Source organism: Leucoraja erinacea, chromosome 8, assembly GCF_028641065.1.
Source record: "Leucoraja erinacea ecotype New England chromosome 8, Leri_hhj_1, whole genome shotgun sequence".
NCBI lineage: Eukaryota > Metazoa > Chordata > Chondrichthyes > Rajiformes > Rajidae > Leucoraja > Leucoraja erinaceus.
The window spans coordinates 28,926,185-28,949,231 of record NC_073384.1 but is presented as its reverse complement, the minus strand read 5'-3'; the positions used below and the strand labels follow the sequence as shown (position 1 = coordinate 28,949,231).

The 23,047-nt window shown below is 42.0% G+C and overlaps 1 protein-coding gene across 4 annotated transcripts in view; it reads right to left on the bottom strand.

The window, feature by feature from the left end:
* Positions 1-23,047, bottom strand: part of LOC129699479 (RAC-gamma serine/threonine-protein kinase) — a 356,110-nt gene that overhangs the window by 136,091 nt on the left and 196,972 nt on the right. For all 4 annotated transcript variants that reach the window (XM_055639303.1, XM_055639304.1, XM_055639302.1 and 1 more), the window contains exon 4: positions 9,300-9,411. In XM_055639303.1, coding sequence (XP_055495278.1) covers positions 9,300-9,411 — 112 coding nt within the window. The remainder of the gene's footprint in view (positions 1-9,299; positions 9,412-23,047) is intronic.

The window sequence follows — 23,047 nt, the reverse complement described above, 5'->3', positions numbered from 1 at the left end:
TCTCGAGGATGTTCTGAATTTGCCTCGTGACATCCTGAACCCTGGCACCAGACCATCCTCGCGTCTCGTCTGCCGCCACAGAATCTCCTGGTGGCGCCAGAAGATGGCAAATGTTGTGCCTCATTTCAAGAAGGGCTGCAGGGAAAATACTGCAAACTATAGGCCGGTGAGCTTAACATCTGTAGTTGGAAAGTTACTAGAGAGTATTCTGAGGGATAGGTTATACAGGCATTTGGCTGCTCTGGAAGGTTAGATCGCATGGGATCCAAGGGGAGATAGCTGAATGGATGGCAAATTGGCTCCATGGAAGGAAGCAGAGGGTGATGGTGGAAGGTTGCTACTCGGACTGGAGGTCTGTGACTAGTGGTGTGCCTCAGGGTTTGGTGCTGGGCCTGTTACTGTTTGTCATCTACGTCAATGATTTGGTTGAGAACATACAGGGCAAGATTAGCAAGTTTTCTGATGATACAAAAGTGAGTGGTTTTGCAGATAGTGAAGATGGTTGCAGCAGGATCTGGATCGATTGGCTAGATGGGCTGAGAAATGGTTCATGCAATTTAATACAGAGAAGTGAGAGGTGTTGGGATGTCCAACAAGGGCAGGATCTACACAGTAAATGATAGGCCTCTGTGGAGTGTTGTAGAGCAGAGGGATCTAGGAGTGCAGGTGCATGGTTCCTTGAAGGTTGAATCGCAGGTAGATAAGTTGGTCATAAAAGCTTTTGGCAGTCAGAGTATTGATCAGTCAGGGTATTGAGTATAAAGGTTGGGAGGCCATGTTGCAGTTGTATAAGACGTTGGAGACACCGCATGGGACATGTTGGCTGGTGTGGGCAAGTTGGACCGAAGGGCCTGTTTCTACACTGTATCACTCTATTACTACAGTAAAATCTCTGCATCATATTTTTAATCACCTTGAAAAATTAACAAAAATACATCAGCTTGTGAAGGTTTAGTAAAACGAGGATTCATGAAGAACCACTAAAACGCTTGGAGGCAGTTAAATCTATTAGTTATCTATTATGCTCTTCTGTATTCTGTGACAGTACATGAGCTGCAATGGCCTCTAAGAGGCAGTGTTGCATGCAAATCCATAGATAAGACCAAGAACTTTGCATGCAAATATTATAAACAGTTATGAAGTTATCAACATGTTCTATGTTTTAAAACAAATTTATTGTTTTTTTGAGGAATCATAACAAATGCAAAAGCCATCCTTTAATGCTAGTGCCACATATTGATCTTTGCTTAAGATGTCAAATCCATGTTTTCTCTTAAGGTATGCAAACCAGCTACTGGCCTGTCTTTTCAATCAAGTGAATGATGCATGATTCAACTTTTCATAAAATTCTTAGTAGAAGATTTTAGCCAAAGATGTATTATATTTCTCCTATGACTTTATTTCCACCACTTATTCAGACAGAACAATTTAAATGTGTTATGACAGGGGATGCAACCTCTTCTTTCTAAATACACAATGCACTAATGCCCCACTGTTCTATTAAGTCTCTATATTTGAAGCTTTGCACTGGATGGGGGGGGGGAGGTCTTTCAAACTTTCATAATTTTGACCCCCAAATGAACTTAAGATGTGTTGTTCATTAGGAACAAGAGCATTGTGGTTACTGGACAAGTAATCCTAAACCCTGGAGGAATAATTTGATAACATAATTCACAGCAGCTGATGAATTGAGTGATTGAAAGATACAGCATGAAAGATTATTCAGCACACCGAATCCATGCTGACTATCGACCATCCATTCACACTAGTTCTGTTATCCCACATTCACATCCACTCCCCACACACACTGTAGGCAATTTACAGAGGCCAATTAACCTACAAACCCAAACGTCTTTGGGATGTGGGAGGAAACTGGAGAACCTGGAAGAAATCCACGAGATTACAGGGAGAACGTGCAAATTCCACAGAAAGAGCACCCGAGGTCAGGATCAAAGCTGGGTCTCTGGCGCTGTGAGGCAGCAGCTCCACCAGCTGCACCACTGTGCTGGCCTAAAATTAATCTAAATTTAGTTAACCAAGTACAATTAAAGAATAAGAGCTGACCTCAGACTACGAAAGGACAGGATTAGTATTACAAAATACTACTAAGGACACTTGCATTGTGTGGCATTACCGTCAAGCTAAATTAACAGATCTGGCAAATCAAATTGTGCATCAATGAGGATAATGGACTATTTTGCCTCTATCTTTCAAGCTGATGGTCCAGTACAGCTCCATTCCACCTTTGCTATTTATTGAACCAAGGAATTAATCCTAGTTCAATGAAAAAGACATGCCAGAAGCAATGTCTATATACTAGCTATATATAAAAATCTGCCAATGCTGCAATACAGCAATGTGCAAGCAATTAAAAAATGGCATTCTCAACTTGCCCACACTGGCAAAAATAGGTGAGTTTAGCACCCCCAGTTAAATTTTGCAATCTGCCAATCCCAGTCATTGATGGTGGACAGTTATGACAGCAGGAGAGGATCATTTCCATCCTTGACAACATTGGAGCATCGCACACAAGTGCCAAGGCCAATGCGCATGCAAACATAGTCACCCACATTTATTAATTGTGGAGATATTAATACTTCTTCCATAGATTCCAATAACCATAGTAGGCCACAATAACCACTTCTGCAAATCAATTCACGATATTAAGGAAGGCTGCGTGAACTGAAGAGCGAAACGCTATTGAATGAGGGAAATCCCATCAGTAATGCTTTAGACTTCCACTCTAGAAGCAGCAGTGCCTTGAGCAAATTCATTCCAATATAGCTATAATATGTGACATTGTGAAAAATGCTTTAAGTGCATATTGTACCAAATAGAATAAGACAATTTCCTTATTCTCACCATCAATGTACTATCAATCTGACAGTGATAGAGAGTGGCATCTACATTATATCCAAGTGGCATTTATGCACTAATGATCTGCTCACCAATATTGAATCAACAACATGGCTACAAGTGTTCAAGTGTTCAAGTGAGTTTATTGTCATGTGTCCCTGATAGGACAATGAAATTCTTGCTTTGCTTCAGCACACAGAACATAGTAGGCATTGACTACAAAACAGATCAGTGTGTCCATATACCATTATATAAATATATACACACACGAATAAATAAACTGATAAAATGCAAGATAATGGGTTATTAATGATCAGAGTTTTGTCCGAGCCAGGTTTAATAGCCTGATGGCTGTGGGGAAGTAGCTATTCCTGAACCTGGTCGTTGCTACAAGCAACAGGGTGGAAATAACACCCCCAAGCCCCCTGCCCCCACCACTTCCTCCATAAATTCCTGTTGTCATGGGTCACTTCAAACAAAATGATAGGGCTGACCTGATGAATTGTGGGGACTGCTACCATCTCTATAGAAGCTGACATGCCAAGCATATTCTCTGAACAGTTTCCAGCTAAACAAACTCAATATTACAGCTTCTATGCCGTGTAAATGCATTTGTAATCTGACATATCCGACGGATTCAGTGGACGTGACTCAAGTGCAGGAGCTTGAAGCAACGGGGAGGCCTCCATTGTGCTAGGAAATGGTTGGTGGTGAGACCTTCAGGTAAGACAGGAGCGTTGAGGCATGTGTCTGCCCCTACCATTTCTGGCCAATTTACTATCACTGGAGAACAAGATAAAATAACTAAGAGCAAGACTGCTGTATCAAAGGGAAATGAGGGTCTGCTGTGTACTCTGTTTCACAGAGACATGGCTCACGCCCCAACTCTCCAGACATCGCGCTCCAGCCTGAAGGTTTCTCTGTTCACTGTATGGAGTGCATCAGGAGAAGGCAATGGCATTTGCTTCATGAGAAACTTGTCTTGTCCCATTCCTGCTCCCCCTGGAGTATCTGGTGATCAAGTGACCACTGTTCTACCTACGTGTAGGTAGCAAGAGTCCTCCGCCATCATACTGACTGCAGTCTACAGGCTGTCTTGGGCAGACATCAAATTAGCACTCAGGGATTTGAGGACTGTGACCACGAAATGGCATATCCTAACATCTTCCACATCATCACTGGGGACTTCCAAGGACCCAGCACTACCACTGCTATATCACTATTGGAAAGGAGGTTCACTGGTGATATTCGAGAGGATTTAAACTAGAGTGGCGGAGAGGTGGGAACACGAGTAGGTCGTCAAATGGAAGTACGAATGGGAAAGTGGAGGTTAGGGCCAGTATGTCTCTAAGGGAGGACAGGTAGGGAGAGGTTAAGGAATATGGTGAATCTAATCGGATGAAGATATTTAATTCAATGCATTGCGCATCATGAGTCAAGCAGTTGAACCTAGAGCCTGGATCAGTGCTTGGAACTATGATGTTGGTGCGATTTGGGGGTTGCGAAAGGGACAGAACTGACAGCTGAACATTCTAGGGTTTTAATAATTCTGACGCGATAAGAGAGTGAGGCAAAGATATAGAGGAGTTACCCTACTAATCAGGGAGAACGTTACAGCAGCACAGAAAGAAGATTGGAGGGTTTGTCCGCTGAAGCAATATGGGTAGAGCTCAAAAATAAGAAAGGTACAATCACTCTAATGAAATTGTACTATAGGCCTCCCAATAGCCAGCAGGAGAGAGAGGAATAGATATGAAGATTATGCAAAGATGTAAAACCAACAGTTATAATACTGGGTGACAGTAACTTCCCCAATATTGACTGGGACTTACTTCGAACAAAAGACAAAGGAGGGACAGAATTTGTTAGATGTATTCAATAGAGATACCTGAAACAGTTTGTGGATTGTCGGAGTCAAGGAGGGATACTGGACCTGCTATTGGGAAACAAACCTGACCATGCATACCTTCAGATTCATAGACAGTTTTTCCCCAACTGAACCGCCCTTGCACCTACTAGAGAGTGGTCATGACTTCCCATCTACAAAACTGGAGACTATCAAACTATCTTTAATGGGAATTAAATTAAATTAAATGTAATTAAATTAATTAATGGGCCCCAGTTATGCCTGCCTCTTTGTAGGGTACGTCGAACAATCACTGTTCTCGGCGTACACTGGTCCTATCCCCGAACTCTACCTCCGCTACATTGACGACTGCATCAGTGCTACCTCCTGCACCCATGCAGAACTTCATCAACGTCACGACTAATTTCCATCCTGCATTCAAATTCACTTGGACCATCTCCAACATCTCCCTACCGTTTCTAGATCTCACCATCTCCATCACAGGAGACAGACCATTGACTGACATCCATTACAAACCCACTGACTCCCATAGCTATCTAAGCTGCACTTCTTCCCACCCTGTTTCCTGTAAAAACTCTATCCCTTACTCCCAATTCCTCCGTCTACGCCGCATCTGCGCCCAGGATGAGGTTCTCCATATCAGGTTATCGGACATGTCCTCATTCTTTAGGGAACGGGGGTTCCCCTCTTCCATTATAGATGTGGCTCTCATTAGAGTCTCCCCAATATCCCACAGCTCCGCTCTAGCTCCCCCTCCCCCCATCCATAACAAGGGCAGAGTCCCCCTTGTCCTCCCTCACCTTCCACCCTATCAGCTGTCGCATACAGCATATAATCCATCAACATGTTTGCCACCTCCAACGGGATCCCACTACTGGTCACATCTTCCCATCTCCATCCCTTTCTGCTTTCTGCAGAGACCGTTCCCTCCGCAACTCCCTGGTCAACTCGTCCCTTCCCACCCAAACCACCCCCTTCCCAGGTACTTTCCCCTGCAACCACAGGAGATGCAACATCTGTCTCTTTACCTCCACCCTCGACTCCATCCAAGGACCCCGACTGTCTTTTCAGGTGAGGCAGAGGTTCACTTGCACCTCCTTTACCCTCATCTGCTGTATCCGCTGTTCCAGGTGTCAACTTCTGTATATCGACGAGACAAAGCGCAGACTCGGCGATCGTTTCGCTGAACACCTCCGCTCAGTCTGCATTAACCTACCTGATCTCCCAGTTGCTCAGCACTTTAACTCTCCCTCCCATCCCCAATCTGGTCTTTCTATCCTGGGCCTCCTCCATTGTCAGAGTGAGGCCCAGCGCAAATTGGAGGAACAGCACCTCATATTTTGCTTGGGTAGCTTACACCCCAGCGGTATGAACATTGACTTCTCTAACTCCTAGTAGCCTTTTCTTTCCCTCACTCTCCATCCCCTTCCCAGTTCTCCCACCAGTCTTACTGTCTCCGACTACATTCTATCTCTGTCCCGCCCACTCCCCTGACATCAGTCTGAAGAAGGGTCTCGACCCGAAACATCATCCATTCCTTCTCTCCAGAGATGCTGCCTGTCCCGCTGAGTTACTCCAGCATTTTGTGTCTACCTTCGATTTAAACCAGCATCTGCAGTTCTTTCTGCAGGGGAGAGATACGTTTTTTTTGCGTTCCATCACAGCGAGGTGGAGATGCGCTGTGATGGATGTCTGTGTTAATTGTGTTGTGTCTTGGGTCTTTTTTTTCTTGTATGTATGACTGCAGAAACAACATTTCACTTGAGCCTCTATGAGGTTTAAGTGACAAATACATTGTATTGTATTGTATTGTATTATTGTATTCTTACATATCTTCAATGGGACTTCACTGGACTGTTATCTTGCATGAAACGTAATACCCTTTATCCTATATCCATGCACTGTGGATGGCTTGATTGTAATCATGTATTGTCTTTTCACTTATAATAACAAACTAAACTAAACTAGGTGACTGGTGTTTCAGTTCAAGAGCATTTTGGGGATAGAGATCACAACTCCATTAGCTTTAAGATGTTTTTGAATAGTGATAAATCTAGACATTGAGGAAAGATACTAAATTGGAATAAGGCAGATTACAAGGCTACTAGGCAGGAGTTAAGGAGAGTAAATTGTGAGCGTTGTTAATGGCTAAATCCGCATCTGACATCTGGAAGTTATTTAAAGGGAAGTTGATCAAAGTTCGGAACCAGCATGCTCCAGTAAGGGGGAGGGATACGGGTGACAAGGTAAGGGAACCTTGTATGACCAAAGAGACTGGAAATTTGGACATAAAGGAAGGTTCAAGACAATGAAATCATTTAGAGCCTTTGAGGATTACAAAGAGTGTGGGAAAGAACTCGCGGGTGATTAAAAGTGCCAAGAGGGATCATGAAATGTCTTTGGTGAATCAGATGAAAGAAAATCCAAAGGCTTTTTATATGCGCATTAGAAACAAGAGGGTGACAAGGGAGAAGGCACAATGATAAGAGGACATTTGTGCTTGGAGTCAGAAGATGTAGACGAGGTACTAAATTAGGTACTTTGTGGCAGGTCGTGTCTTACAAGGGTAGTGCCTCTTGTGTACATGGATCTTAGTAAGACATTTGATGAAGTTCCTCATGATAGGCTGATCCAGAAAGTTAAGATGCACAAAATTATATCTGTAGTAACCAAGGTGAAGGACATGAAGAACTGTGGGACCATTGTGGAAAATATGCAAGGGCAATTTAAGATAAATAAAGAGGTGGTGTTGGGGCACTTGGAAAGCATTAAGGTGGATAAATCCCCAGTGACTGATTGGATCTATCCCAGCTAATTAAAAGCAAGAAAGTTAATTACAGGGATCTTGATGGAGATCTGTGCAACTTCTGTAGCCACAGGTGAAGTCTCGGAGGACTAACGAGTAGTCAATGTTATTAACCTGGAGAGGGGTCCCAACTTAAAACATCAGAAAACGTTCACCAGGAATGCCGCCTGACCCAATGAGTTACTCCAGCACTGAGCTTTTTTTTATAAACTAGCATTTGCAGTTTGTTGCTTCTACTTTCCAGCCAATGTTATTCTTTTGTTTACAAAGGGAAGTAGAGATAATGCAGGGAATTTTAGGCTGGTGGGCTTCTAAGGGAATGTTCTAATTAGGGACTTACATGGCTTTGCCCACGGCAGGTCATGTCTTACAAGGGCAGTGCATCTTGTGTACTTGAATATTAGTAAGACATTTGATGAAGTTCCTCACGATAGGCTGATTCACAAAGTTAAGATGCACAAAATTCCCTGTGATTTAGTTCTATGGATTCAGAATTGGCTTACTTATAAAATAGTATACTAGAAGTAAACCTGAGTTTGCCTGAGTTTATGCTTTTTTGCTCTATTTTTCAAAAGTCTTGAAGCAAAAGTTCGAAGTATGTTAGGAATTTGTATGCCAAGAGTAGTTTGAAAACAATACTAATTCACATATATTGAATTGCTCTTTTGGTATTTGAAAAAACTACCGTAACCTATCCTTGACCTCCCTCACAATTTTCTAGGTCAGCTGTGAGTTGCTATCAACATGTATTTCTGACTTGTGTCGATGTTATCTAATGTCCATGGGTTAAGAATACCTGATCTTAAAGCTACACTTTTAATCCAACTCTACCCACATGAAAAAAAAGCTTTCCATCCGCAATTCTGTAGAAGGGCCAACATCATAAGTTTTACAACGTGACTTCCAAGTTTATGCAAAACCTTCCTTACCTCGGCCATCAAATCCATGCCAACAATTGATCACCCATTCACACTAATTTTGTGTTATGCATTTTCATATCCACCCCCTACTCACTTGGGGCAATTTACAAAGACCAAATAACCCACAAACCCACATGTCTTTGGGTTATGGGAGGGAAGCATGAAATGAAATCAGGGAGATTAAAGAGTCTCCACTGACCAGGATATGTCTGGGACAAAGAAAGATAATTGCGGTTGTTGAAAATGAACCACATTAATCCCCAAATCAGTCCTGAAAAACTGAGCCTTTCCTTTGATACTGTGACTGCTGGTTCTAGGCATACCAGCTTGGGGAAATACCATTTTTTCACTACCCCATCAAGCCCTATGGGGCAACTAGGCTTTAATTAGATCATTCCCAATTTTCATGGGTTCCCTTAATCCTTCAGGATAAGGCCGTCAGGTAAAGAAATTGCAATAATTTACTGCATCCATCCAGGAAACATGGTGGTGGAAAAGCAAAGTTACATTTTGAAAGTAATCTAATTGATCATGATAGAATGAACAGTAGCTATCTTAATGAAAATAAAAGGTCTTTTGGCCTTTCAAGAATCAAAATTTATATTTTCTAAAATACGTAAACTTACAAATTTAGTACACATTTCACAATGAAAACTGAAGTTTGAAAACTCAAACAATTTTCAAATACTTTTAGACGTATCAGTAAAATCATAGCAAATTAAGACATTTTTATTACATAAGGAGTAACTGGAATGCACCAATAAGTCAGCCTTACTTCGTTTAACAATTAACTGCTCGATTTGCAACAATTACAGAAAGAAACAACAGCACATTAAAATACCACTCACACCTTTCTTCGGGAGTATCCACATGAAAGGTCCTCTCTATAACAGTGGTCCATTGCAAACATCTGATTATAAATGTGTTTGGCCGTGGTCGCTCTGTTTTCATAAGTTGACATTCTGCAGAAAACATTAATAAGACGAACAATTACCTTCAATTTCAGATCAGTTTATCAATGTGTTTATTTTGTGAGCTATGTCAGAATCATTCCTAGAAGTTTAAAAACAAAGATGAGTAATCTGTAAACATGAGCTGTGCATCCAATAAATGAAGTACGTGAGATAGGAAATATATATGACTAAGTTCCTGATATATCCAAATAACCAAAGTCCATAAGTAAAAATGTTTTAAATGCCTTTTGGGAAGCATTAAAATATTTAGACAATGGGTTACTTTTGAAGAGATGTCACGATTGTAATGAAAATATGGCTGCCAAATTTGCACAAAGCAGTGTCCCAAAAATTGCAATATAACGTCCAATCTGTTTTTAAAATATCAAGCTCAAGTAACTGAAGTGTCACTAACAAAACCTTCAGCAGTCACCAATAGCACCAGTGGTATAGTTTGAAGAAGGTTCTTGATCTATTCCTCTTCTCCAGAGATGCTGCCCGACCCGCTGAGTTACCCCAAATGTTTGTGACTAGCACCAGTGATACAGTTTGGTTAATACCAGTATGAAAGCGACAAAATGATGCTCAATGCAAAAAATAATGATCAGTGGTAAATATTGGCACACAATTTTAACGATCAGAGCACTTTCATTTTCTAGCACAGGTCACAATCAACATCCTGGAATATTATATTTACAAGACCAACAATTTAAGTAATCTTATCTGCTCGGCCCAATTTATAAAGAAGTCATACAATGTTGAAATCTTATAAAATTAGACAGTGAAATAAGAACAATACCCCAAAATGTTGCTGTATTTTTCCCAGGAAAAAGTATGGAGGAAAAGCTTTAGGAATTGAGCAAATAACCACCAGCGTAACGATGTATACCAAAACAATTGCCTTTATTAAAATTACTTTATTTCCCAAAGAAAACAATAAATAGCATTAAGACAGAGACATAGGAAACATAATAAACCACAGGTACTGGAATTTGGAGCAACAAACATTATTTTAGCAATAAATACCATGATTTCATTTCACAAATAATCTAAAGCAATATCAAATTATTTTATAAATAGTTTAAATCAGTTTGAAGACATTTCAAATACAAATCCAGGCCGTTGCCACTGCGGTAGAGTTGCTGCCTTACAGCGCTTGAAGCGCCGGAGGCCCTGGTTTGATCCTGACTACGGGCGCTGTCTGTACGGAGTTTGTAAGTTCTCCCCGTGACCTGCATGGGTTTTCACCGAGATCTTCGGTTTCCTCCCACACTCCAAAGACGTACAGGTTTGTCGGATAATTGGCTTGGTATGAATGTAAAATTGAACCTAGTGTGTGTAGGATAGTGTTAATGTGCGGGGGATCACTGGTCGGCATGGACTCAGTGGGCCGAAGGGCCTGTTTTTGCACTGTATCTCTAAATTAAACTAAACTAAAATCGTTATTTTAAAATCGGCATTTAAGACATGAGATTTTTTTTTTAATTAAAAAGCATGGGTGCACATGATAGACATAGAAACATAGAAATTAGGTGCAGGAGTAGGCCATTCAGCCCTTCGAGCCTGCACCGCCATTCAATATGATCATGGCTGATCATCCAACTCAGTATCCCGTACCTGCCTTCTCTCCATACCCCCTGATCCCCTTAGCCACAAGGGCCACATCTAACTCCCTCTTAAATATAGCCAATGAACTTCTCATCTCATCTCGGTTTTAAAGGATTTCCCCTTTATCCTTAAGCTGTGACCCCTTGTCCTGGACTTCCCCAACATCGGGAACAATCTTCCTGCATCTAGCCTGTCCAACCCCTTAAGAATTTTGTAAGTTTCTATAAGATCCCCTCTCAATCTTCTAAATTCTAGAGAGTATAAAACCAAGTCTATCCAGTCTTTCTTCATAAGACAGTCCTGACATCCCAGGAATCAGTCTGGTGAACCGTCTCTGCACTCCCTCTATGGCAATAATGTCCTTTCATTATAATGTCCTTTCATGTCCTTTCATGATCATTACAACATTTCTTGTTGGGTCCCAACAATCAGTGGGAAACAGATTATTTAATGCGAAATAGATTTTTTTTTCTCTTAGCTGGAGTTTTATGTGACATTTGGAAATAATTATGATAAAATAAAGATGCACCTTGGTGATTGCTATCAAAACAATTGTGAACAACATAGAAGTTCACCATTCCCTGATACGTTTGGCTAATACACATGTTAAAGCTACATTTCATTCTGTGTTTTAATTTTGCATATAATGGGTAGTTTCAGGAAACATGATCTGAAACGATGAAAAGTTAAAGTGAGGCCCCATTTGCTCGCACGGGTGGAAGTCATTTTGAAGAACGGTGGAAATAACTCAGTGTCCTGGATAATATTTACCCTCTTTTCAACACTATCAAAGAACAGATTTCCTGATCGTTAATGTTTTGCTATTTGTGTGATCTTGCTATTTCAAATCTGGTGTCCACTTAATGTTTTGCTATTTGTGTGATCTTGCTATTTCAAATCTGGTGTCCACTTTCCAAACTTTTTATCAGTGACATAATTTTAAAATGTGAAGTTGTGGAATATAATTGTTCCATTGATGCTACATTTGACAATTTATCACTCTTTACTCTTGAAGCACACAAATAGAGGAAATAATTTTGTCACAGAATCTTTTGCATTTTATTTGGATGAGCAGAGTTATTAGAATAGAACAAAAATAGTTCTCATAGGTTTTGCATAAACTTGGATGTCGAGTTTAAAAACTTGTGATATTATAGTCCGTGGGCCAGAGGGGCCTACCGTGCACCACCCCCCCCCCCCCCCCCCCCCCCCACACACTTTGCCCTCTTTCTTTCTTGGGGTCTGTGAATTTGGTACTTTAATCAATTGGCATTTGAGTCTGTTTCTTAGTAAAGACAAATCAAAAATCCACTAAATTAAGACCTATCATCTTCAACTCTATGATAATCACCAAGCTCTGTCAGAGGTTTCACGAATTTGTTACGCTGTTGCATCAGTTTGATTGGCTTGACTTTGCCGATTCCTTTGAAGGCACTTGTTGAGTCACAGCCTGAGAACGCATGCAGTCCAAGTAATGGTGAGCAGTATTCTGAGGAGGACTGCTTTGAAAAATGGGTGACAACTATTAGCCTTTGCCTGTTGCCTCTCCCTGTGTCAAAGAACACTGTGGTATCTTGAATGCTGTTTGCATTGTGAAGCAATATGGACAGGATATCGCTGTCTAGGCTTTTGACTTGTACGTGGTCATATCCTTGCTCTTTGCCACAGTTGCAGTATAGGATGACTTCTTGGTTTGACCAGGGATTGAATCGCAGACTGCAGTGTCTCTTTCCCATTCTGAGAAGAAAGAAGTGTGGCCTCTCCTTCCTTAATGAAGATCACCTTCCTTCCTTCCTCTTTGCCATGTCATGCTCACTCCACACATCAAGAAGAAGTTCAATGAGCTGTTTCTTGTTCTCATAATTGGTCAAGAACTGCTTCCAATCTCTTGGTTTTTTGGTCTTTCCTCCTTTGATCATTCTCCTCGCACACCCACGCCGTGTCCGTTCACTTGACTTCACTGAATCTGGTTTGTACATATCATTACTGGAGACTACATTATTAGATGACAATGCATTGAAGATTTTGATGCCAATCTCTTTGAAGTTTGCAGGAATCTCTTTGAGATAGTAGAATGCAGCATTGCCATCTTCCACTATCAATGTCTTGTTACTGGCAGGAGGTTGTGAGTTGTCTATATCTTTCAATAGGTAGTGTAGGCCCTTGGATTTATCAGTCTTTGCAAAGAAGTTGTCTGATGTACCAATGGAGTAGGGTACAGCGGTCAGAGAGTACTTCATTATCTCCCGTAGATCGAGTTGACTGCCAAAATTTTGTGCTTTGGTCATCAGAAGAAAAGCAATATCTCCTTGTTGCTTGTACTCCATAACCTTTCTTTCAGATGTTTTCAGCTTCACTCTTTTATTTGTTTCTGCCATGGTTTTGTGCTTCAGATTCTTGATGGGTTTGGAGAATGCTGTCTTTTTCTCAAGTCACTCTCTGATGAACTTCCCTTTCTGTTCTTTCCCTGTGGTAAGTACCTTTATAACATCTTTCTCAACCTCAGCCGGAACACGTGCACCAGAAGAGAGTACATACAACCCAGTCTTGTCATCTACGTCAAAAGGATTCAGGAAGCTCTTTACAGCATCAATGGCTTTCTTTACACATGCCTCACTTTTCCTTATCTCTGTTGTTTGTTGATCTCTGTGTTTGCTTCCACGATTGGTACCAGAAGCCAAGGCTGAGAGTTGCAGAGAGAAAGTGTGCCCTTTCTGTTGAAGTTCGAACCCATCTCTGATAAGCACTGTGATTCTCCAAGATGCCAGAGAGCCCAATACCACTACCACCACCTCGAGATTTGCCATGCTTCTCAATCGTTTTGGCAACAGCACATCGGTTTCCTGGTATGAATGACCCAGCGACACTGATGGCACCTCTTTAGAGGAAAGCCAGGGCACCGGGATGTGATTCTTCGATGTTTGCCAAGAACACAGCAAGGTAGGTCAGATAGCGGGAGTTATTGTGACCACCAAAGGTAAAGAAGAGATCGGGCATAAGAAACAGACAGTGTAAGTACAATGGAAAGTTGTTCTCTTTCACAGGCCTAATCAATGAGAGAGCAATCCACACAGAATCAATGTACGACATCAAAATTGTGCACTTCCCAAGAGATCCTTTTCGAACATCAGCTTTGAAGCTCTCATGTGTTGAGATCTGCATTGGCCATGACTTCAGCAAGTGCCTGCTTTGTTGGCGATCGGATTAGCTCTTGATTAGCCTTTGATTCCTGCACTGCATCTTTTCCAGCCATAGACAGGAATTCATCAAGAAGGAGCCTTTCCAAGCACTCCACCATCGTCTTGTGGCAGTGCAGACTTCTGTTGTAGTTCTTTCCTGTCATAACACCTTTCATAGAACCAGTAGACAATATTCCCGATTCCATGAGGACATCCTGAAGTCCGGATCCTTCCATTTTCTTTCCAAGCATTTTGAAGTATACACAAATGACATGAAATGTGCCAATCAACACAATGTGTTTCTTGTACTTTGCGGGATGAATCCACACGAGAGGATGTGCCTTCATGCAGACACCCAAGTCGAATGTTGGAATGACATATTCTTGGCCAATCTCATGACTTGCTTCTTCAGAAGCTCGTAAACACTCTTGAACTGTACTAAATTCTGTGATGGGATAATTGATCACAGGATAGTAGTCAATTGTGGTCACATTTGAAGGCATCTCATCTGTTGCCGAGGCAAATCCAGCCCAAGCTGGAAGCTCTTGACCTTTCTCACTACTTGCTTTCTGGGAAAGCATCCATGCCAGATCTTTTCTTGTACACTGTTTGAATGCCATCACGCTTCCAGTGCTGCTCACGAAAATCTGGATTTGCTTTCCGGTTGATATAGGATGTTGGAAGAGGGCCACAAGAAAGAGGGCAAAGTGTGAAAAAAAACACAATTTTGGCATAGATTAAAGTAAGGGGTTAAAAAACATAGTCCAAATGAGTTTTTTTCTTGGGAACATAAATTTTCCTACAGAAGAGATACCAATGAACAAAATGGCATCCAAGAAGTAGGATCATAGGGGGGGGGGGGGGGGGGGGGGGTTGCACAGTAGGCCCATCTAGCCCACGGACTATTGGTCCAACTACAGATGGAATGGATCTCCTTAATGGATGGAAACTTTTTTTTTTCATGTGGTAGAGTTGGATTAAAGGTTTAGCTTTAAGATCAGGTAGTCTCAACCCATGGACATTAAATAACATCACACAAGTCAGAAATACATGTTGATAACAACTCACAGCTGACCTAGAAAATTGTGAGGGAGGTCAAGGATAGGATACGGTAGTGGGTTCAAATACCAAAAAAGCAATTCAATATAGATAAATGTGAATTAGTACATATGGCTGTAAAGATAGCATGGGATTTTATCATAAATACCAAAATTCCCTCACATCTTCCACATAATCAAGAACAAGAAAAGTTTACTGAGCAGAAATGAAAATATAAATAAAAGATATTTTTGTGAGTGACTTTGGCACTTTGACTTTAGATCTCTTTTTACACACTGAAAAAATCTTGGGTTTGCTACTGTTTTCGAACTTGGTATACATATTCCTAACATACTTTGAACTTTTGCTTCAAGACTTTTGAAAAAAAAAGTTAAAGGCACATATTATTGTGATTCAAAAATAGTGAGCAAAAAAGCATAAGCATAGGCAAATTAGTTTACTTCTAGTATACAAACCAAATTAAAATAAGGCAATGTACTGAGTAGGCCACAGTCAGGCACATTGCTAATCAATGAATGAATGTGGTGCAGACAAGTGAGGCAAAAGGTTCAGGAAATTATAGCAAACATTCAAGTGGCAAAGGGAAAATTTTATTTCTATCAGTTGATGTATATGTTGCAAACTGAGCATAAACTAAATGATTCTCACAAAGTATAAAAATGTTACAAAATAAAGGTCACTGAAGAAGACAATCTGATTTTAATGTAAAAAAGGCAATAAGGAACATTATGAAAGTATAAACTGTTCTAGAATCTTGTTAACCACGGAGAATGAACATAGCGGGTACGTCAGAGCTGGGGGGCGTCTCTTAGCGGCTCGTAACGCTAACACAGGTACTCGGGAAGACTCGCTAACGGCAGGTAAGCACGGGAAGACTTGTGAAGTTTTTCAACATGTTGAAAAATGTCCACGAGAGCCCAGAGTACCGACGAGTGGCCGTTACCGTAAATCTCCGAGTTCGATTCAGGGCAAACTCGGGAGAGCTCTTGGAATGGACTCGTACCGTGGGACAGGGCTTTCATAATACAAGCATGTTGATTTCTATTTCTTAAAATACAAAATCTGCAGTATGTGTTAGCAATATTTCTTAAATTGTATCACCCATTCCATTTGTTTTTTGAATGCATTTGTTACAAGCTCTGAGGTAGTAACATAAGTAAGAATGTGTTTTAGATTATATTTAGATTTCCATTTGTCTCTTTGGACACAGTGTACTGTGAGACAGAAAAATTAGGAACACTGCGTTCTTATTTTAAATATATGCCTTAAACATTTTTTTTAAGTCTTGAAGTAAAAGTTCAAGGCAAGTTTGGAATTGGGACTGAAAATACATTAAGAACTATCGCATTAATGCTAAAATTTGAAATTATATTTAGTTCAAGAACAGTATCCAGTCTCAATGTTTTTCAATGTGTAAAAAGATTTCCTTTCTTCCCCACCACAGTCATACACAAATCTTGTTATTTATATTTCCATTTCTGCTCTCTAGGCTTTCATAATGTTTGTTGTGTTTACTGATGGTTAAAACAAACGGTGAAAGTTTAACTGAATTCAGCAAAGGATCTTCACGCAGCAATTTCCTGAAAAAAGCCAATTCATTGTTGTGAGGCCTTGCTCTGAATAGGGACTGCCTGCTATCAATGACAAGCCTCCCTTGGAAATATGTTTTGCAGCCAGATAAGGCACCCCCCCCTGAAAAACTAGCTGTCAAAACTCTCAAAACATTCAACTACAGCAGCTTACAACCCAGCAGTATGAATATGATTTCTCTAACTTCAAGGAACATTTCCATTCCCTCTCTCTGTCCCTCCCCCATCCTCATTCTCTGATTAGTTTCACTGTCCCCCTGATTCATTTTATTAATTGTATGTTTCATTGTCACCTTCCCCTCAGTTTAGTTTAGAGATACAGCGCGGAAACAGGCCCTTCGGCCCACTGAGTCCATGCCGACCAGTGATCCCTGCACATTAACACCATCCTACACACACTACAGACAATTTACATTTATACCAAGCCAATTTACTTACATACCTGCACGTCTGTTTGGACACAGTGTACTGTGAGACAGAAAAATTAGGAACACTGCGTTCTTATTTTAAATATATGCCTTAAACATTTTTTTTAAGTCTTGAAGTAAAAGTTCAAGGCAAGTTTGGAATTGGGACTGAAAATACATTAAGAACTATCGCATTAATGCTAAAATTTGAAATTATGGGCCGCATTGGAGGATGATCATTTCTAGTTCAAGAAGTGACGGAGGAACTGAAGGAAATCCACATTAGCAGGAAAATCCTGAAGGTGCCCAGGGCCTGATTAAGGAAGTGGGTCCAAAGTTCAGCAGTTCCTGTGGATTAAGGGTAGCTAATGTTATTCCACTTTTTAAGAAAGGCAGGAGAGAGAAAAAAGGGAATTATAGACCAGTTAGCCTGACATCGGTGGCAGAGAAAATGCTGGAGTCAATCATAAAAGATGAAATAGCGGCACATTTGGATAGCAGTAACAGGATCGGTCTGAGTCTGATTTACAAAGGGGAAATCATGCTTGACTAATCGTCTGGCATTTTTTGAGGATGTAACTAGGAAAATGGACAAGGGAGAGCCAGCGGATGTACTGTACCTGGACTTTCAGAAAGCGTTTGATAAGGTCCCATATAGGAGATTAGTAGGTAAAATTAGGGGGGGGGAGGGAGAGAGAGGGAGAGAGAAGGAGAGTGAGGAGAGAGTTTAGAGAGAGAGGGGGAGGGAGGGGGGGGAAGAAGGAGAGGGGGAGAGAGGGGGGGGGAGAGAGGGAGAGAGAGGGAGGATTCCCCTGACCGTGACGGTACCACCCCGCACAACTTGCATTTTGCAACACAGGAGAAGTGGCTCGGTGGGGCAGGGGTAGAGTCCCTGCCTCTCAGCGTCAGAGACCATGCTGACTATGGGTGCATAGTCTATGGGTTCCATGCAGCCTATTGGTGCCGTCTGTACGGAGTTTGTACCTGCATGGGTTTTCTCCGGGTACTCTGGTTTCCTCCCACACTTCACATTTGCAGGTTAATTGAATTTGTCCCGAGTGTGTGTAGGATGGTGCTAGTGCGTAGGGCATCTCTTATGGGCCGAATGATGATGATGATGATGGGCCGAAGGGCCTGTTTCCGCTAAACAGCCTGACGCACGGAACGTGTTAAGAGCTTGCTGCGCGCCAGATAAAATCTCGTGGCGGGCCGGATGTGGCCCGCGGGCCATAGTTTGGAGACCCCTGATTTAAGCCATCCGAAGGTGCAGTGGCTCCCCCGGATATGGGAAAACCTGACTTTATGAATTCCAACTTTGCACAAATGCTTCCATAATTTTTCTAAGACTTTTTAAAGATAAAGATAATAATAATAACAATAATAATAACAATAATAATAATAATAATTTTCTGGTTATTAACAACTGATACAGTATTTATTATATTATTTTAATTATGGGTAATTGTGATGAGTTTCAATGAATTAAATGATAGACAAAAAGGGAGAGCCTACAGGATTTAGGACAAAGGTAATTTTTCTAAGACTTTTTAAAGATAAAGATAATAATAATAACAATAATAATAATAATAATAATAATAATAATAATAATTTTCTGGTTATTAACAACTGATACAGTATTTATTATATTATTTTAATTATGGGTAATTGGGGTGATGATTCAATGAATTAAATGATAGAAAGCTTAGGACAAACTTAAAGAACAAAAGGGTAATAAGGGAGAGCCTCTTAAGGATGGTCGTCGATGTGTCAAACCATAGCTGGTAGTCCAGGTGTTAATGAATACTTCTCATCTGCATTTACTGAATAATAGGTCAAGCAAGCAAAAATAATTGAAAAACATGAATGGTAATGTGTTGGACCATGTCCGTTTTACAAAGATAATGTGCTAGCAGTTTTAAAGAACATTACAATGGATAAATCCCCAGGGTCTGTCCAAGTGTATCCTTGGATGTTCTGGGAAGCTTGGGTCTGACAGTTATTTGCAGCATCTTTAGTCATGGGAGAGGTACTGGAAGACTTGAAGGCTAATGCAGTACATGGCCTGTTATCAGTGGCAGGTAAGTTACTGGAAGGGATTTTGAGAAATAGGATCTACTAGCATTTGGATAGGCAAGGACCGAATAGGAACAGTACAAATCTTGTGAATTCAGTAAAACTGTAATTTATCCCTAGTGTGTAGGATAGTGCTAGTGTACGAGGTAATCGCTAGTCGGTGCAGACTCAGTGAGCCGAAAGGTCTGTATCCACGTTATAGCTCGAAAGTCTAAATCTTTCTTCCTCACTTAAAGCTGTGCGTCCTCATTCAGGACTGCTCTACGATGGGAAAAAAGACTGTGACCATTCGTCTAATCAATGTCTCCTATTGTTTTGTTTACCTCTATAACGTCACCCCTCAGCCTCCTGTGCTCCAGGGAAAAAGGTCCTAGCCTATCCAGCCTCTCCTTGCAACTCAAGCCCTCCTGGCAAGTCAGTCAGTCTTGTCGCACCTCTCATATGGTAGGGATCAATTTGCTGATCTTTCAGATCTTTTCTTTACATTTCTGTAGCTCTATACTGTGCACTCTTTATTTATTTTACACTACCTGATGTACTTGTATATGATATGATTTGCCTGGATAGCAAATGAAATAAAAAATGTCACTGTACCTCAGTACACATAATAATAAACTAATCCTAATACCTCTGCTTTTGCAATTCCCTGTGGTCTTCCCACTCCCCCTCCACCAACTATCTGCAGAAGATTAACACGAGGGTAGGACCGCTCAAGAACAAAGGCGGCTATTTATGCTTGGAGCCAGAGGCTGTGCGTGAGGTACTGATTATTTCACATCAGTATTTTACAAGGGAAGGAAATGTTGGGTAATGATATCCAGGGCAGGAATGGTGATTTTCAAATGTATGGCGATATAGAGAGGAATTGAGCTGCGTCATTGAAGTCAATGTCCCCAAGGCCTGATGAGATCTAACCCAGATTATTGAGAGAGGCAAGAGAAGAGATTGCTGGAGCTTTAACAGACATTTTTGCATCCTCCTAGCAACAGGCGAGGTCCCAGAGGACTGAACTGCCAATGTTCCTTTGCTTAAGAAGGGAAATTAGGATAATGCGGGAAATTCTAGGCTGATGAGCCTGAGTGGCCGGGAAGTTATTGGAGAAGATACTTAGGGGTAGGATCTACTCACATCTGAAAAAGTATAGACATATTAGGCATAGTCAGCGTGATTTTGTGCAACAGAGCTCGTGTCGCACAAACTGAGTTTTTTGGATAGAGGAAGATTGCCAAAGGATTCAGCAGGTTAGAAGCTAGTTGGAAATGTGGGCAGAGAAATGGCAGATGGAGTTTAATCCGGAGAAGTGTGAGGTGCTACATTTGAGAGGTGAAATGTAACAGTATACAGTAAATGGCAGGGCCCATAGAAGGTGTGACCCGATTGAAGTATATAAAATGATGAGACGCAAAGGTAGGGTAGGTATTCAGAGACTTTTTCGAGTGGTAGATTCCTGAAACAAGCTTCCAAGGATAGTGGTGTAAGCAGATACCATAGCAAAGTTTTGGAGGTACTGACACATGAATAGGCAGAGAATAGGGCAGAGAAATATAGACCAAGTACAGGCAGGTGCTCAGCTTATATTGGCATCTAAAAAGCATGGACATTGTGGGCCAAATTATCTATTCTTGTACTGTGCTTCTTGTGTTAAAATAGATTAAATTTATCTTTCTCATTCTCCTATGCCTAGTCTGCCCTCTGGACTGATCTAGTTTTCCTTCTATATTTGAGTATATCTCCCTCCACCTGTACACATCCCCAGATTCCAGCTAACCTTGCTGCTATGTTATTGGACCCCTTCTAGTTTAGGTGCAACCTAGAACATTAAACAGCACAGCACAGGAAAAGGCCCATCAGCCCACAATGTCTTTGCTGAACTGTTATCTGCCTGAACATAACCCCTATCCCTCTAATTAATGCAAATCCATATTGCTATCCAAAATTCTCAAACCACCGTCTCTGCCTCCACCACTACCCTCTGCAGCATGTTCCAGGCACTCACCATCCTCTGTACCTTACCTGCACATCTCCTTAAAACTATCCCTTCTAGTATTGGATTCTACCATTCTGGGATAAAGGTTCTGTCTACCGTATGTATGCCTCTCAAAATTGTATTTGCTTCTATCAGGTCTCTCAGTAACCCCTGGTGTTCTGGAGAAAACAAAGCAAGTCTGTCCAATATCTCCCTGTAGCCAACCCATGCATCATTCTGGTAAATCTTCCTTGCACCATTTCCAAAGCCTACACATCCTTTCTGTAATGGGGTGACCAAAAATGCACACAATACTACAAATGTTGTCTAATCAAAGGGTTATAAAGCTGAATCATGGCTTCCTGACTCTTATTCTCAATGCCCTGACCACTGAAGGCTAGCACGCCATAGGCCTTCTTTACCACTCCATCTTCTTGTGTTGCCATTTTCAGAGATCTATGGACTTGGAGCCCAAGATCCCTCTGCACATTGATGCTGATAATTGCGATTAATTGTATTGATGGATTGTATTAACATTTTATTTGCCATTAATTGTATATTTTCCCTACATTCGACGGCGGCGCTATTAACAGCTGCGGCTGGCCTGCAGTCCGTCTGTCTTTACTTTTTTTTTCTGTTGTTTTTTTTTTGTCTTGTTTTGGTTAAGTTTTAGTTTGTTGGGTTGTGTTGGGGGGGGGGGGTGAAACATGTTCTCTGTCTCTTCCTACGGGGGAATGCGACTTTTTCATGTCATATCCTCCTTCTCTGCCTCCATCTGCGCTGAGGCCTAATGGCAGAGCTGGCGGCCTCCAGCCTGCGACTGACCCCAAGGCTCCGGAGGCGGAGCCAGCCAGGACTCACCAACGAGAGGCTGGCCGTCTTCGGGGCTGAGGCAGTGGTGGCCCGACTTGCTGGTGCGGCGTTCTGGCTTTCGGCGGCGGCCTGGAGCTGATGCAGCGGGGCTCGGAGCTGAGACTTCCGGTCCCGGAGCTAGGGCGGCTGCCCGGAGCTGGGGCAGCTGCCCGGAGCTGGGGCGGCTGCCCGGAGCGGAGACGCTGGGGCGGTGGCCCGGAGCGGAGACTGCGGGACCCGGAGCTGGGGCGGCAGCCTTGAGCTGAGGCAGCTGCCCGGAGCTGGGGCAGCGGCCCGGAGCGGAGAGCTGGGGCGGTGGCCCGGAGCGGAGACTGCGGGACCCGGAGCTGGGGCGGCGGCCTGGAGATGGGGCGGCTGCCCGGAGCTGATGCTGTGGCGGGCCGTCTCGGAGCGGAGACGGCGTTCTGGCTTTCGGCGGCGGCGACATCACCACGGAGGTCCGCTGGACTGGAGGGCGACATCTCCGGCCTGGATCGATCGCCTCAGCGCAGAGGGAGAACAAGGAGGGAAGAGACGGAGACTAAGACTTTGCCTCCATCACAGTGAGGATGTGCTTGGTGAACTCACTGTGGTGGATGTTTAATTTGTGTTTATTGTATGTTTTGTTTTTATTGGTTCTGTGTATGACTGCAGGCAACATAATTTCGTTCAGACCAAAAGGTCTGAATGACAATAAAGGAATCTAATCTAATCCCAAAGTGCAACACCTCACATTTGCTTGGGTTCAACTGCATCTGCCATTTCTCAATCTTTTTCTGTTGCTGAGCTATATCCCGTTGTATATTGCAACAGCCTTCCTCACAGTCCATAATCCCAACAGTCCATAATCCCAACAATCTTGGTGTTATCTGCAAACATAGAAACATAGAAATTAGGTGCAGGAGTAGGCCA